This window comes from Trematomus bernacchii, unplaced genomic scaffold (genome assembly GCF_902827165.1).
Source record: "Trematomus bernacchii unplaced genomic scaffold, fTreBer1.1, whole genome shotgun sequence".
In the NCBI taxonomy this organism is placed as follows: Eukaryota; Metazoa; Chordata; class Actinopteri; order Perciformes; family Nototheniidae; genus Trematomus; species Trematomus bernacchii.
The window spans coordinates 96320-111319 of NW_022987838.1; the positions used below are offsets into that span (position 1 = coordinate 96320).

Below are 15000 nucleotides of genomic sequence, written 5' to 3' on the forward strand. Positions count from 1 at the left end.
CTGACACATCTCCACAGTCTGACACAATCTCCCACAGTCTGACACAATCTGAAACAGTCTGACACAATCTCCCACAGTCTGACACAATCTCCCACAGTCTGACACAGTCTGACACAGTCTGACACAATCTGACACAATCTGACACAATCTCACACAATCTGACACAATCTGACACAATCTGACACAATCTGACACTATCTCCCACAGTCTGACACAGTCTGACACAGTCTGACACAGTCTGACACAATCTGACACAGTCTGACACAATCTCCCACAGTCTGACACAATCTGACACAGTCTGACACAGTCTGACACAATCTCCCACAGTCTGACACAATCTCCCACAGTCTGACACAATCTGACACAATCTGACACAGTCTGACACAATCTCACACAATCTGACACAATCTGACACAGTCTGACACAATCTCCCACAGTCTGACACAGTCTGACACAATCTCCACAGTCTGACCATCTCACCACCATCTGACACAATCTCACCAATCTGACACAATCTGACACAATCTCCACATCTGACACAGTCTGACCAATCTGACACAGTCTGACACAGTCTGACACGTCTGACACAATCTCCCACAGTTGACACAATCTCACACAATCTGACACAATCTCACACAATCTGACACAGTCTGAAACAGTCTGACACAATCTGACACAGTCTGACACAGTCTGACACTATCTCCCATAGTCTGACACAGTCTGAACAGTCTGACACAATCTGACACTATCTCCCACAGTCTGACACAGTCTGAAACAGTCTGACACAATCTGACACAGTCTGACACAGTCTGACACTATCTCCCACAGTCTGACACAGTCTGAAACAGTCTGACACAATCTGACACAGTCTGACACAGTCTGACACTATCTCCCACAGTCTGACACAGTCTGACCACAGCTTGACACAATCTCCCACAGTCTGACACAGTCTGACCCCAGTCTGACACAGTCTGACACCAATCTCCCCACAGTTCTGACACAACTCTCCCACAGTTGACACATCTGAACGTCTGACACACATCTCCCACCAGTCTGACCCCCACAATCTCCCACAGTCTGACACAATTCGATGAAACAGTCTTCTGACACAATCTGACCACTATCTCCCACAGTCTGACACAATCTCACAACAATCTGGCCACCAATCTGACCTCAATCTGACCACCAATCTCACACACATCTCACACAATCTTGACACCCAGTCTGACCACAATCTCCCACCGTCTGACACAATCTGACACCAGTCTTGGACACAATCTCCCACAGTCTGACACAATCTCACACAATCTTGACACAATTCTCACCACAATCTGACAACCATCTGACACAATCTGACACCAATTCTGACACAATCTCCCACAGTCTGACACAGTCTGACACAGTCTGACACAATCTGACACAATCTCCCACAGTCTGACACAGTCTGAAACAGTCTGACACAATCTGACACAGTCTCCCACAGTCTGACACAGTCTGACACAGTCTGACACAGTCTGAAACAGTCTGACACAATCTGACACAATCTCACACAATCTGACACAATCTGACACTATCTCCCACAGTCTGACACAATCTCCCACAGTCTGACACAATCTCACACAATCTGACACAATCTCACACAATCTGACACAATCTGACACTATCTCCCACAGTCTGACACAGTCTGAAACAGTCTGACACAATCTGACACAGTCTGACACAGTCTGACACTATCTCCCACAGTCTGACACAGTCTGAAACAGTCTGACACAATCTGACACAGTCTCCCACAGTCTGACACAGTCTGACACAGTCTGACACAGTCTGACATAATCTCCCACAGTCTGACACAGTCTGACACAATCTCCCACAGTCTGACACAATCTCCCACAGTCTGACACAATCTGAAACAGTCTGACACAATCTCCCACAGTCTGACACAATCTCCCACAGTCTGACACAATCTGAAACAGTCTGACACAATCTGACACTATCTCCCACAGTCTGACACAGTCTGACACAGTCTGACACAATCTCCCACAGTCTGACACAGTCTGACACAGTCTGACACAATCTGAAACAGGCTGACACAATCTGACACAATCTGACACTATCTCCCACAATCTGACACCGTCTGAAACAGTCTGACACAATCTCCCACAGTCTGACAAAGTCTGACACAATCTGACACAATGTGACACAATCTGACACAATCTCCCACAGTCTGATACAATCTGACACAGTCTGACACAGTCTCCCACAGTCTGACACAATCTCACACAATCTGACACAGTCTGACACAATCTGACACAATCTGACACAGTCTGACACAATCTCACACAGTCTCCCACAGTCTGACACAATCTCCCACAGTCTGACACAATCTGACACAATCTCACACAATCTCCCACAGTCTGACACAATCTCACACAATCTGACACAGTCTGACACAATCTGACACAGTCTGACACAATCTGACACAGTCTGACACAATCTGACACAGTCTGACACAATCTGACACAATCTCCCACAGTCTGACACAATCTCACACAATCTGACACAGTCTGACACAATCTGACACAGTCTGACACAATCTGACACAGTCTGACACAATCTGACACAGTCTGACACAATCTGACACAATCTCCCACAGTCTGACACAATCTCACACAATCTGACACAATCTCACACAATCTGACACAGTCTGACACAATCTGACACAATCTCCCACAGTCTGACACAATCTCACACAGTCTGACACAATCTGACACAATCTCCCACAGTCTGACACAATCTCACACAATCTGACACAATCTCCCACAGTCTGACACAATCTGACACAATCTGACACTATCTCCCACAGTCTGACACAGTCTGACACAGTCTGACACAATCTGACACAATCTGACACAGTCTGACACAATCTCCCACAGTCTGACACAGTCTGACACAATCTCCCACAGTCTGACACAATCTCACACAATCTGACACAATCTCACACAATCTGACACAATCTGACACAGTCTGACACAGTCTGACACAATCTCCCACAGTCTGACACAGTCTGACACAATCTCCCACAGTCTGACACAATCTCCCACAGTCTGACACAATCTCACACAATCTGACACAATCTGACACAATCTGACACAGTCTGACACAATCTCCCACAGTCTGACACAGTCTGACACAATCTCCCACAGTCTGACACAATCTCACACAATCTGACACAATCTCACACAATCTGACACAATCTCCCACAGTCTGACACAGTCTGAAACAGTCTGACACAATCTCCCATAGTCTGACACAGTCTGACACAGTCTGACACAATCTGACACTATCTCCCACAGTCTGACACAGTCTGAAACAGTCTGACACAATCTGACACAGTCTGACACAGTCTGACACTATCTCCCACAGTCTGACACAGTCTGACACAGTCTGACACAGTCTGACACAATCTCCCACAGTCTGACACAGTCTGACACAGTCTGACACAGTCTGACACAATCTCCCACAGTCTGACACAATCTCCCACAGTCTGACACAATCTGAAACAGTCTGACACAATCTCCCACAGTCTGACACAATCTCCCACAGTCTGACACAATCTGAAACAGTCTGACACAATCTGACACTATCTCCCACAGTCTGACACAGTCTGACACAGTCTGACACAATCTCCCACAGTCTGACACAATCTGACACTATCTCCCACAATCTGACACAGTCTGACACAGTCTGACACAATCTGAAACAGGCTGACACAATCTGACACAATCTGACACTATCTCCCACAATCTGACACCGTCTGAAACAGTCTGACACAATCTGACACAGTCTGACACAATCTGACACAATCTGACACTATATCCCACAGTCTGACACAGTCTGACACAATCTACACAATCTGACACTATCTCCCACAGTCTGACACAGTCTGACACAATCTGACACAATCTGACACAGTCTGACACAATCTGACACAATCTCCCACAGTCTGACACAATCTGACACAGTCTGACACAATCTCCCACAGTCTGACACAATCTCACACAATCTGACACAATCTCACACAATCTGACACAATCTGACACAATCTCCCAAAGTCTGACACAGTCTGACACAGTCTGACACAATCTGACACAATCTCCCACAGTCTGACACAGTCTGAAACAGTCTGACACAATCTGACACAGTCTGACACAGTCTGACACTATCTCCCATAGTCTGACACAGTCTGACACAGTCTGACACAATCTGACACTATCTCCCACAGTCTGACACAGTCTGACACAATCTCACACAATCTGACACTATCTCCCACAGTCTGACACAGTCTGACACAATCTGACACAATCTGACACAGTCTGACACAATCTCCCACAGTCTGACACAATCTGACACAGTCTGACACAATCTCCCACAGTCTGACACAATCTCACACAATCTGACACAATCTCACACAATCTGACACAATCTGACACAATCTCCCACAGTCTGACACAGTCTGACACAGTCTGACACAATCTGACACAATCTCCCACAGTCTGACACAGTCTGAAACAGTCTGACACAATCTGACACAGTCTGACACAGTCTGACACTATCTCCCATAGTCTGACACAGTCTGACACAGTCTGACACAATCTGACACTATCTCCCACAGTCTGACACAGTCTGAAACAGTCTGACACAATCTGACACAGTCTGACACAGTCTGACACTATCTCCCACAGTCTGACACAGTCTGAAACAGTCTGACACAATCTGACACAGTCTGACAAAGTCTGACACTATCTCCCACAGTCTGACACAGTCTGACACAGTCTGACACAGTCTGACACAATCTCCCACAGTCTGACACAATCTCCCACAGTCTGACACAATCTGAAACAGTCTGACACAATCTCCCACAGTCTGACACAATCTCCCACAGTCTGACACAATCTGAAACAGTCTGACACAGTCTGACACAATCTCCCACAATCTGACACAATCTCACACAATCTGACACAATCTCCCACAGTCTGACACAATCTGACACAATCTGACACTATCTCCCACAGTCTGACACAGTCTGACACAGTCTGACACAGTCTGACACAATCTGACACAGTCTGACACAATCTCCCACAGTCTGACACAATCTGACACAGTCTGACACAGTCTGACACAATCTCACACAATCTCCCACAGTCTGACACAATCTCCCCACAATCTGACACAATCTCCCACAGTCTGACACAATCTCCCACAGTCTGACACAATCTCCCACAATCTGACACAATCTGACACAGTCTGACACAATCTCCCACAGTCTGACACAGTCTGACACAATCTCCCACAGTCTGACACAATCTCACACAATCTGACACAATCTCACACAATCTGACACAATCTGACACAATCTCCCACAGTCTGACACAGTCTGACACAATCTGACACAGTCTGACACAGTCTGACACAGTCTGACACAATCTCCCACAGTCTGACACAATCTCACACAATCTGACACAATCTCACACAATCTGACACAGTCTGAAACAGTCTGACACAATCTGACACAGTCTGACACAGTCTGACACTATCTCCCATAGTCTGACACAGTCTGACACAGTCTGACACAATCTGACACTATCTCCCACAGTCTGACACAGTCTGACACAATCTGACACAGTCTGACACAGTCTGACACTATCTCCCACAGTCTGACACAGTCTGAAACAGTCTGACACAATCTGACACAGTCTGACACAGTCTGACACTATCTCCCACAGTCTGACACAGTCTGACACAGTCTGACACAATCTCCCACAGTCTGACACAGTCTGACACAGTCTGACACAATCTCCCACAGTCTGACACAATCTCCCACAGTCTGACACAATCTGAAACAGTCTGACACAATCTCCCACAGTCTGACACAATCTCCCACAGTCTGACACAATCTGAAACAGTCTGACACAATCTGACACTATCTCCCACAGTCTGACACAGTCTGACACAGTCTGACACAATCTCCCACAGTCTGACACAATCTGACACTATCTCCCACAATCTGACACAGTCTGACACAGTCTGACACAATCTGACACAATCTGACACAATCTGACACTATCTCCCACAATCTGACACAGTCTGACACAGTCTGACACAATCTGAAACAGGCTGACACAATCTGACACAATCTGACACTATCTCCCACAATCTGACACCGTCTGAAACAGTCTGACACAATCTCCCACAGTCTGACAAAGTCTGACACAATCTGACACAATCTGACACAATCTGACACAGTCTGACACAATCTCACACAATCTGACACAGTCTCCCACAGTCTGACACAGTCTGACACAATCTCCCACAGTCTGACACAGTCTGACACAATCTGACACAGTCTGACACAACCTCCCCACAGTCTCCCACAGTCTGACACAGTCTGACACAATCTCCCACAGTCTGACACAGTCTGACACAGTCTCCCACAGTCTGACACAGTCTGACACAGTCTGACACAGTCTCCCACAGTCTGACACAGTCTGACACAGTCTGACACAGTCTGACACAGTCTCCCACAGTCTGACACAGTCTCCCACAGTCTGACACAGTCTGACACAGTCTGACACAGTCTGACACAATCTCCCACAGTCTGACACAGTCTGACACAGTCTGACACAGTCTGACACAATCTCCCACAGTCTGACACAATCTCCCACAGTCTGACACAATCTCCCACAGTCTGACACAATCTGAAACAGTCTGACACAATCTCCCACAGTCTGACACAATCTCCCACAGTCTGACACAATCTGAAACAGTCTGACACAGTCTGACACAATCTCCCACAGTCTGACACAATCTGACACAATCTCACACAATCTGACACAATCTCCCACAGTCTGACACAATCTGACACAATCTGACACTATCTCCCACAGTCTGACACAGTCTGACACAGTCTGACACAGTCTGACACAATCTGACACAGTCTGACACAATCTCCCACAGTCTGACACAATCTGACACAGTCTGACACAGTCTGACACAATCTCCCACAGTCTGACACAGTCTGACACAATCTCCCACAGTCTGACACAACCTCACACAATCTGACACAATCTCACACAATCTGACACAATCTGACACAGTCTGACACAGTCTGACACAATCTCCCACAGTCTGACACAATCTCCCACAGTCTGACACAATCTCCCACAGTCTGACACAATCTCCCACAGTCTGACACAATCTCACACAATCTGACACAATCTGACACAGTCTGACACAATCTCCCACAGTCTGACACAGTCTGACACAATCTCCCACAGTCTGACACAATCTCACACAATCTGACACAATCTCACACAATCTGACACAATCTGACACAATCTGACACAATCTCCCACAGTCTGACACAGTCTGACACAATCTGACACAGTCTGACACAGTCTGACACAGTCTGACACAATCTCCCACAGTCTGACACAATCTCACACAATCTGACACAATCTCACACAATCTGACACAGTCTGAAACAGTCTGACACAATCTGACACAGTCTGACACAGTCTGACACTATCTCCCATAGTCTGACACAGTCTGACACAGTCTGACACAATCTGACACTATCTCCCACAGTCTGACACAGTCTGAAACAGTCTGACACAATCTGACACAGTCTGACACAGTCTGACACTATCTCCCACAGTCTGACACAGTCTGAAACAGTCTGACACAATCTGACACAGTCTGACACAGTCTGACACTATCTCCCACAGTCTGACACAGTCTGACACAGTCTGACACAATCTCCCACAGTCTGACACAGTCTGACACAGTCTGACACAGTCTGACACAATCTCCCACAGTCTGACACAATCTCCCACAGTCTGACACAATCTGAAACAGTCTGACACAATCTCCCACAGTCTGACACAATCTCCCACAGTCTGACACAATCTGAAACAGTCTGACACAATCTGACACTATCTCCCACAGTCTGACACAGTCTGACACAGTCTGACACAATCTCCCACAGTCTGACACAATCTGACACTATCTCCCACAATCTGACACAGTCTGACACAGTCTGACACAATCTGAAACAGGCTGACACAATCTGACACAATCTGACACTATCTCCCACAATCTGACACAGTCTGACACAGTCTGACACAATCTGAAACAGGCTGACACAATCTGACACAATCTGACACTATCTCCCACAATCTGACACCGTCTGAAACAGTCTGACACAATCTCCCACAGTCTGACAAAGTCTGACACAATCTGACACAATCTGACACAATCTGACACAGTCTGACACAATCTGACACAATCTGACACTATCTCCCACAGTCTGACACAGTCTGACACAATCTCACACAATCTGACACTATCTCCCACAGTCTGACACAGTCTGACACAATCTGACACAATCTGACACAGTCTGACACAATCTCCCACAGTCTGACACAATCTGACACAGTCTGACACAATCTCCCACAGTCTGACACAATCTCACACAATCTGACACAGTCTCCCACAGTCTGACACAGTCTGACACAATCTCCCACAGTCTGACACAGTCTGACACAATCTGACACAGTCTGACACAATCTCCCACAGTCTCCCACAGTCTGACACAGTCTGACACAATCTCCCACAGTCTGACACAGTCTCCCACAGTCTGACACAGTCTCCCACAGTCTGACACAGTCTGACACAGTCTGACACAGTCTCCCACAGTCTGACACAGTCTGACACAGTCTGACACAGTCTGACACAGTCTCCCACAGTCTGACACAGTCTCCCACAGTCTGACACAGTCTGACACAGTCTGACACAGTCTGACACAATCTCCCACAGTCTGACACAGTCTGACACAGTCTGACACAGTCTGACACAATCTCCCACAGTCTGACACAGTCTGACACAGTCTGACACAGTCTGACACCATCTCCACGTTCAAGTGTTCACACCCTCCTGTTCAGATCAGCCTGCTCACTGTAGAGCTCCATGTTCCCTGCTACGGTCCTTTTGTATTGTCTAAAACCTTTCTGTAGAATATTTGATCAATTGTAAGGTGTCCTTCGGTGCTTTGAAAGGCACCTCGAAATAGAATGAATTCTTATTATTAATATTATTATTTTCTGATTAGGGGAGTTCATACAAAGAAGAAATTTAGTTTTTATAATTGTATTTTCTGTGTTCAGAGGTGCCACTTCTGTGTGTTACCTGTGTGGAGGGGGGACTCAGGTGTGTTACCTGTGTGGAGGGGGGCTCAGGTGTGTTACCTGTGTGGAGGGGGGGGGTTTTGTTACCTGTGTGGAGGGGGGGGGGCTCAGGTGTGTTACCTGTGTGGAGGGGGGGGCTCAGGTGTGTTACCTGTGTGGAGGGGGGGGCTCAGGTGTGTTACCTGTGTGGAGGGGGGGGCTCAGGTGTGTTACCTGTGTGGAGGGGGGGGGCTCAGGTGTGTTACCTGTGTGGAGGGCGGGGCTCAGGTGTGTTACCTGTGAGGAGGGGGGGGCTCAGGTGTGTTACCTGTGTGGAGGGGGGACTCAGGTGTGTTACCTGTGTGGAGGGGGGGGCCGGGTCAGGACTCGCTCGCCCCCCAATCAGAGCCTCCAAGTCCAGGTTCAGGTCCTGGATCGACTCGTAGATGTGGTGCGAGTCTTCCTCCTTCACTTCCTTCTTTACTTCCTCCTTCACTTCCTTCTTTACTTCCTCTTCCTCTACCTCTTCTTCCTCTTCCTCCTCCGCCTCTTCCTCCTCCTGGTGGTGCACCTGGTGTTGGAGGGGGACGGTGGGTGTGTCCACAGGTATCGGCAGGTTCTGGTTCCTCTGCGCTGCCAGTGGGTCGGCCGGGCTGAAGCTGGGGACCCGGGTTTTGTCCCTGTTTTCGTCCAGGAAGTGCTTTTTGCTCGCCGCCTCGTCGGCCATGTTTGTAGTCCCGGTGTCTATGGGGGCCGGGGGGGGTCTCTGAGCCGGGGGGGGTCTCTGAGCCGGGGTCGGGTCCACGAAATCCAATGGGACGCCGCCAAACGTGGACATGCGGTTCTCCGTCTTACGGGACGAAGCATCGGGACGGAGACGGATCATCACCTCGTCCCCCGGCTGGTTCTTGGGGTCCTCCGGAGGCTTAGGGACAGGAACAGGAAGAGGAGCAGGAAGAGGAACTGGAGCAGGAAGAGGAACTGGAACAGCCACAGGGACAGGGACAGGAAGAGGAACAGGGACCGGCTGTGGTTCTAGTTCTGGTCCTGCGGGGGGGGAAGCTCAGCGGCAGGTCCAGCGGCAGCTCCTTCACGTACTTGGCCGGGATGTAGAAGGGTTTGGAGCTGCGGTCGCGGCGCACCTGCCACCAGTGATCGTTGGTCTTTGCCAGCAGGACGTAGCGCTCGTTGGGTTTGATGGAGACCGTGGAGCCGTCTCGACCCGGGTACTCATACTGAAACTCCACCAGGACCAGACCCAGACCTGCAGGACCAGAACAGAACCAGCAGTCCGTTAGTGGAGCAGCTTCTATACACTGGGTTCAGGCTGAAACATTCATTAAGCACTTTCTACAGAAACACCATCCAGTGTCCCAGGTGATGTCTAAAAGTCCTGGGGCCTCATTGATAAAGCCTTGCGTAGGATTCACGTGGGAAGGTTGCTTACGTAGGACAAAGCAAATAAATACGCACAGACATTTTCCGATTTATAAAACGTTGCGTATATAAATCACAATCAACTCGAAATGTACCGCAGCTTTTGCGGGCTTCACGTAACGCCCATATTTGCATATAAATAGTCAAATAAACGCCCGTATTAATATTCATTCTGACTGACTGCATGAAGAAGATCGCAGGAAATGAGGACAGAACAGCTAAAAAAGACTTTGGTTCTTTTGGGGAGGTCGAGATAAATCATATTGTTTGGTGGATGCAGTTTGAACCAGAGTAGCAGCATGGAGGTCTGATGTCGATCAGCTGGAACTCCACTGCAGCCTGTGCATTTCAACCCCCCCCGCAGCAACTCTATATCCACCAGTTAAAGGAAATACAACTAATGTGTTGTGTTATATTAGCTGCCAAATCTACCAAACATATGGTGTTCTTAGTTTCCATACCTCCTGTGTTTTACGAGCCACTTATCAAGTATTGGCAAACGGCATAAAACACGATTAAACGTGATAGTATATAAAACCATGCTCGTATCTACAACCTATAGAAATGCAAAACGGCGTCAGTTTAGACGTAATTCTGTCCTCCTGCTTACCGCATCATTTATGAGAATACATTTCTTAAACAAATAATCGTTGGTCTCACCTCTGCCGAGCAGCGAGGAGGTGGTTTCCATGGTGATGCTCCTCAGGCCCCGCCCCCCTCAGGTGGACGGGCAGGTGAGTCTGAAGGTGAGGTCAGAGGTCAGAGGTCACATGGGATCATCAGCAGCCCCCTGAAAAACAGCAGATCAATATTTAGATAATTTTATAAGAAAATACTTTCTGAGCTTTTGTCTTTACGTTAAACCTACGGTGGCCGACAGGTGCAGATATAACAACTCAAGGGTTCTCTAACGCTGTTCTGTTGGTGAGGGTTCTCTAATACTGTTCTGTTGGTGAGGGTTCTCTAATGCTGTTCTGTTGGTGAGGGTTCTCTAATACTGTTCTGTTGGTGAGGGTTCTCTAATGCTGTTCTGTTGGTGAGGGTTCTCTAACGCTGTTCTGTTGGTGAGGGTTCTCTAATGCTGTTCTGTTGGTGAGGGTTCTCTAACGCTGTTCTGTTGGTGAGGGTTCTCTAATGCTGTTCTGTTGGTGAGGGTTCTCTAATACTGTTCTGTTGGTGAGGGTTCTCTAATACTGTTCTGTTGGTGAGGGTTCTCTAACGCTGTTCTGTTGGTGAGGGTTCTCTCATACTGTTCTGTTGGTGAGGGTTCTCTCATACTGTTCTGTTGTTGAGGGTTCTCTAATACTGTTCTGTTGGTGAGGGTTCTCTCATACTGTTCTGTTGGTGAGGGTTCTCTAATACTGTTCTGTTGGTGAGGGTTCTCTAATGCTGTTCTGTTGGTGAGGGTTCTCTAACGCTGTTCTGTTGGTGAGGGTTCTCTAATGCTGTTCTGTTGGTGAGGGTTCTCTAACGCTGTTCTGTTGGTGAGGGTTCTCTAATACTATTCTGTTGGTGAGGGTTCTCTAATGCTGTTCTGTTGGTGAGGGTTCTCTAATGCTGTTCTGTTGGTGAGGGTTCTCTAATGCTGTTCTGTTGGTGAGGGTTCTCTAACGCTGTTCTGTTGGTGAGGGTTCTCTAATGCTGTTCTGTTGGTGAGGGTTCTCTAACGCTGTTCTGTTGGTGAGGGTTCTCTAATACTGTTCTGTTGGTGAGGGTTCTCTAATGCTGTTCTGTTGGTGAGGGTTCTCTAACGCTGTTCTGTTGGTGAGGGTTCTCTAATGCTGTTCTGTTGGTGAGGGTTCTCTAATACTGTTCTGTTGGTGAGGGTTCTCTAATGCTGTTCTGTTGGTGAGGGTTCTCTAATACTGTTCTGTTGGTGAGGGTTCTCTAACGCTGTTCTGTTGGTGAGGGTTCTCTCATACTGTTCTGTTGGTGAGGGTTCTCTCATACTGTTCTGTTGGTGAGGGTTCTCTAATACTGTTCTGTTGGTGAGGGTTCTCTCATACTGTTCTGTTGGTGAGGGTTCTCTAATACTGTTCTGTTGGTGAGGGTTCTCTAATGCTGTTCTGTTGGTGAGGGTTCTCTAACGCTGTTCTGTTGGTGAGGGTTCTCTAATGCTGTTCTGTTGGTGAGGGTTCTCTAACGCTGTTCTGTTGGTGAGGGTTCTCTAATACTGTTCTGTTGGTGAGGGTTCTCTAATGCTGTTCTGTTGGTGAGGGTTCTCTAACGCTGTTCTGTTGGTGAGGGTTCTCTAATGCTGTTCTGTTGGTGAGGGTTCTCTAATACTGTTCTGTTGGTGAGGGTCACCGAGTACAATTTTGAGGTACTTGTACTTTACTTGATCGAGAGGCGCTGGTCTCTTTCAAAGTAAAAGCCTCACTCTTTCAAAGTAAAAGCCTCACTCTTTCAAAGTAAAAGCTTCACTCTTTCAAAGTAAAAGCCTCACTCTTTCACAGTAAAAGCCTCACTCTTTCACAGTAAAAGCCTCACTCTTTCAAAGTAAAAGCCTCACTCTTTCACAGTAAAAGCCTCACTCTTTCAAAGTAAAAGCCTCACTCTTTCACAGTAAAAGCCTCACTCTTTCACAGTAAAAGCCTCACTCTTTCAAAGTAAAAGCTTCACTCTTTCACAGTAAAAGCCTCACTTTTTCACAGTAAAAGCCTCACTCTTTCACAGTAAAAGCCTCACTCTTTCACAGTAAAAGCCTCACTCTTTCAAAGTAAAAGCCTCACTCTTTCACAGTAAAAGCTTCACTCTTTCAAAGTAAAAGCCTCACTCTTTCACAGTAAAAGCCTCACTCTTTCAAAGTAAAAGCCTCACTCTTTCACAGTAAAAGCTTCACTCTTTCAAAGTAAAAGCCTCACTCTTTCACAGTAAAAGCTTCACTCTTTCACAGTAAAAGCCTCAGTCTTTCACAGTAAAAGCCTCACTCTTTCACAGTAAAAGCCTCACTCTTTCACAGTAAAAGCTTCACTCTTTCAAAGTAAAAGCCTCACTCTTTCAAAGTAAAAGCTTCACTCTTTCAAAGTAAAAGCCTCACTCTTTCACAGTAAAAGCTTCACTCTTTCAAAGTAAAAGCCTCACTCTTTCAAAGTAAAAGCCTCACTCTTTCACAGTAAAAGCCTCACTCTTTCAAAGTAAAAGCCTCACTCTTTCACAGTAAAAGCTTCACTCTTTCAAAGTAAAAGCCTCACTCTTTCACAGTAAAAGCCTCACTCTTTCACAGTAAAAGCCTCACTCTTTCACAGTAAAAGCCTCACTCTTTCAAAGTAAAAGCCTCACTCTTTCACAGTAAAAGCCTCACTCTTTCACAGTAAAAGCCTCACTCTTTCAAAGTAAAAGCCTCACTCTTTCAAAGTAAAAGCCTCACTCTTTCACAGTAAAAGCCTCACTCTTTCACAGTAAAAGCTTCACTCTTTCAAAGTAAAAGCCTCACTCTTTCACAGTAAAAGCCTCAGATGTTTTGCAGAGGTTCGGAGCTCGTCACTGATTCACAAGCCCCGCCCACTCTATCTGAGGGGGCGGGGCTTGGTGACGTCAGCGGCTGTCCAGGTGCAGAGCTTCCCAGTAACACCGATGCCTAAAACAATAATAAAATAATTCCTTTTCTGTAAAATAATAAAATAATAGTCTCTTGAAACAATTCAAAGCAGTTTTGCTGCTCTATGTCACACACACACACACACACACACACACACACACACACACACACACACACACACACACACACACACACACACACACACTAGTCTCAGTACTGTTTATAAAGGGAAGTCTCTGCTCTTCCTGCTGTAAGCCCCTCCCCCGCTGACATCACACCCTGTGTTTGTGTGTGTGTGTGTGTGTGTGTGTGTGTGTGTGTGTGTGTGTGTGTGTGTGTGTGTGTTTCCTGTCTCTAGAACAATAGGGTTCTGCAGCAGAGTTCTCTGCTTCATCTAAACGCTGCTCGCTATGAATCACTTAAAGGGGACCTATCATGCAAAATGCACTTGTGTACGTCTTTTCTACATGAATATGTGTCCCCGGTGTTCCAGGGAACTCACCAAGTGTCAGAAAACACAACCCTCTCTATTTTCCTCCATACCCAAATCTCTAAAAAAGGGGCTGCAACGGATCTGATAAAAACTGATCCAGATTTGAACATTTCTCTGACGTCAGGACGGTGGAGCTGACCTATCAGGGGAATGAGAGGTTGCCGTGGCATGGTAACAGCATGGTAACAGCATGGTAACAGCATGGTAACAGCATGGTAACACGACGCTCGTAACTCGGCCCCCTCCTTTGAAGGAGGGCGTGGTCAGCTGCAGCGCATGCAAAGACAGGGTGGAGGAGAGCAAAATAG

The 15000-nt window shown here is 47.1% G+C and overlaps 1 protein-coding gene across 1 annotated transcript in view; it reads right to left on the minus strand.

Annotated features, from left to right (window-relative positions):
* The window catches only part of LOC117500069 (rho GTPase-activating protein 27-like), a 46526-nt gene that overhangs the window by 22269 nt on the left and 9257 nt on the right, over positions 1–15000 (minus strand). Inside the window, 3 exon segments of the mRNA XM_034152768.1 lie at positions 9580–10234; positions 10296–10485; positions 11319–11448. Of these exon segments, the coding sequence (XP_034008659.1) occupies positions 9580–10234; positions 10296–10485; positions 11319–11349 (876 nt within the window). The 5' untranslated portion in view covers positions 11350–11448.